General features: G+C 34.1%; 2 protein-coding genes across 4 annotated transcripts in view; both read left to right on the top strand.

The window, feature by feature from the left end:
• The window catches only part of LOC109210647 (calcium-binding protein PBP1-like), a 6,361-nt gene that overhangs the window by 1,726 nt on the left and 1,182 nt on the right, over positions 1 to 3,453 (top strand). The gene's annotated exons all lie outside the window — the stretch shown is intronic.
• LOC109210646 (calcium-binding protein PBP1-like) overlaps positions 1,494 to 3,453 on the top strand; it is a 3,142-nt gene continuing 1,182 nt past the window's right edge. For both annotated transcript variants that reach the window (XM_019374101.1, XM_019374100.1), the window contains exon 1: positions 1,494 to 2,008. In XM_019374101.1, the coding sequence (XP_019229646.1) occupies positions 1,650 to 2,003 (354 nt within the window). In that variant the 5' untranslated portion in view covers positions 1,494 to 1,649 and the 3' untranslated portion in view covers positions 2,004 to 2,008. The remainder of the gene's footprint in view (positions 2,009 to 3,453) is intronic.

Genomic DNA, 3,453 nt, shown 5'->3' with positions numbered 1-3,453 from the left:
ATATATTAAAAAAAAAAAAAAACTCATCGATTTTTTAATGGTGCGTGTGATACACTCTTCTATTTAACTCAACCTAATTTAAATATCAATTTAATTAAAAATTTTAACTAATAATAAAAAATAATAAAATGGGTAAATGTTTGGGGGGTTAAAAATCAAAGAAAGAGGGTGAAGGGATAAAGGCACGATCATTTGTAAAAAAAAAATATTCTCTTCTATCTCCTTCGATAATGACTACACCATGTCTCAATCATGATTTTCCATTAAACTTTGAAATTTTTCATTAACCTTTGAGTTCACTAGGAATTTTAGTTTAATACTAGATTTGGGATAAATTAGGGTTTGGAAAAATTTCAATTAGAGTTTGGTAAAAATTATAGGCTTTTGATGGAAAAAGAAGACCTAAATGAAGAAGAAAGATAATTTTAGAAAAAATAAGAGAAGAAAAAAATTTCAGATGACATCCATAAAGAGAAAGGAAGAAGAAAGATTAAAAATGAAGAAGAAACCTAGAATATAAAGAAAATAGAAGGTAGATAGAAAAATTGAATTTTATAAAAGAGGGTAACACTAATTAACCATTAGATACAGCCAGATGGGGCCATTTTTATATATAATTTTATCTCTCATGCGATATATATATATATATATATATATATATATATATATATATATATATATATCAAAAATGAGGGATTTTTCAATATATAGGATATAGTTAAGGGGATTTTGCGGATACATATAATTTAAGCAGGTAACTGACAAAAACGTGATAGTTTAAGAAAATCTGAGGATATTCACTCATTATTTTTTAATAAAGAGGGAGATCCCAATGAAATCATAGATTGCCTATGTATTATCTAGAATCTAGAAATCTCCCGTGTATTATTTGTGATCACCCAAGTGATCTCCGGTGATCGCTTATTAATTTTTACTAGGGTCTTTTTTTTTTTTTTTAAATAAAATGAGGATTCTAGTGAAACTATAGATTATCTATGTGTTATCTAGAAATTGCTCATGTATTGTTTATGCTAGTCTGAGTGATCTCCGCTCTATTAGTTACTTTTAGGATCATTTTTTATAAAGTGGGAGATTCTGCTTAAATCATAGATCGCCTATTAGAAATCGCCTATAAATTATTTACGATGGTCTAAGTGATTTTCGGATGATGGCTTGTTAGTTATTATCAAATTTTTTTTATTATAATATAATCCTTAACTATTACCAATATTCTCAAAAATAAAAATACGCCGCGTCTCTTTTTTTAAAATCCCTACCAAATTAGGAGGATCTATAGTGTTTCCACCCTCGGCCTCGGTGACTCAACATGCGGCATTTCCTCATTAACTAATTTTCTCTTTGAAAAAAAGATCTTTAAAAAGACAAATATACCCCTGGCAAGTGGCGTAACAGGACCAAATAGAGAAATTGGGAGGCAATTTCTTCAACCGTCAGTCCAAAGCAAAGGCAATTTCGCGTTAAAGACAGTTTCTTAGTTGTATTCTCATGGCTTTTTCCCTATTGTCCCCTTCTCCGAAACCCCTCTCTACCGTCCAATTTCTCCTTATATATTATTCACAAACACACCCTTTTTACCAAACAGTTCAAAGCTTCTCTCAAAATCAATTCTTTTTTCTTCTCTTCAATCAATGGCTACTTCAAGAAAATCCAACTTCAATGATTTCTTGCCTCTTATGGCTGAAAAACTAGGTGGGGATGGTTTGATTGGTGAATTATGTAAAGGGTTTCAGCTATTAATGGATAAGGATAAAAGGGTCATTACATTTGAGAGTCTAAAAAAGAATTCTGCTTTGTTAGGGCTTCAAGATTTGAGTGATGATGATCTTAAGAGTATGCTTAAAGAAGGTGATTTTGATGGAGATGGAGCTCTTAATCAGATGGAATTTTGTGTTTTGATGTTCAGATTGAGTCCTGAGTTAATGCAGCAATCTCAGTTTTTGTTAGAAGAAGCTCTTAACCAAGATTCTGAGTTTTCATTCTAACTTTTGTAAGCACATAAAACACATTGAAATATATATACAGATGTTTACTGCACCCTTTTGTGTTATTCTCCTTTTGTTGTTGTTTTTGGCTTTGTTCATGTATGTCTTTGTTATCATCTGTATCTTTGTTTTGAGCTTGTGATTTTAACCAAACCTAGAAAAACTAGATTATATTCATCATTGTTAACTTGACAAGTAAAATTGACTAAAATGACAGCTGCCAGTTCACAGACTCTGATTTTGCTAGTAGTTCTACACCTCTTACTGTAATTGCTCAGCTAATTGAAAATTGCATTGTTGTGACGGCAAGTTGTCGCGACGGTCAAGTTGTCTCCATGTGGGTTCGAGCCGTGGAATCAGCCACTAATACTTGCATCAGGGTAGGTTGCCTACATCACACCTTTGTAGGGTGTGACCATTCCTCGGACCTTGCGTGAACGCGGGATGCTTTGTGCGTCGGGGAAGGGGAACCTTGGAGCAACAATAAATTTGTCTCCGTGTGACCTATAGGTCACGGGTTCAAGCCGTGGAGGCATGCTTGTATTAGGTTAGGCTGTCTATATCATATCCCTTTTGGTGAGGCCCTTCCACGAGCCCTGCGTGAACATGGGATGCGTTATGCATGGGGCTGCCCTTATTGTTGTGATGGCTAAATTTGTTGGTAATCTCTCCACTAAGAAGAGAGCAAAAACCACAAATTTTGTGATAATATTCTCCAATCGTCTCATAAGTTTACAATGAAAGGTCCTGAAGAATTTGCTTGAGCCTTAGAATAGTTCAGGTTCATCTTACCATGTTGACCCATACATATAATTCTTGGCAAAGTGAACATCACTTTGGGACAGGTAGAGCTTGTCTATGTCTTTTTCTCCTTGCATTTGTTGTATAGTAATGAATAAGTGTATTTTGATTGTGTACAGAATGGCTAAATGCATCATCATATGATGATTTTTTATGGATTCCTAACGACTAATCATGTAAGCTAATGTTATGAACCTATGGATGTTCTTTGGCTTATTCTCTATTATGCTTGTTTTACTCTACTCAATAGGGAGAACACATGCAGTGTCCCATAGAATCGATCAATCTCAATCTCTAAGTGCTGGTGAGAGCATTGCTTAAATAAATAAAGATCCTCCCTTTCTAAGATCGTATGTCAATCTGTCACTACTCTGTCTTATTGCTGATAGAAGTTGCTTCTCTTTAAGACTTTAACTGCTAAAGACGTGTGGGTAAAGCAGTCTTAATTAGTCTAATCACAGTTGCCGTGCTTTCTGGATTGGTTCTTCTCTGCTACTATGTTTCTCGGAGGAAGAAATTGGATAAAGGTGTCTGCAGCAGAGCTAATTTCACAGTGTCGTATAACACTAAAATGTAACAAAATGTTTTAAACTTGTGATGGAGTCATGGTAATTGCATTCTTCAGATTGTTGCATTCTGTTTCCTCCCC

This window comes from Nicotiana attenuata, unplaced genomic scaffold (genome assembly GCF_001879085.1).
Source record: "Nicotiana attenuata strain UT unplaced genomic scaffold, NIATTr2, whole genome shotgun sequence".
NCBI lineage: Eukaryota > Viridiplantae > Streptophyta > Magnoliopsida > Solanales > Solanaceae > Nicotiana > Nicotiana attenuata.
This window is presented reverse-complemented; position numbering and strand designations above follow the sequence as displayed.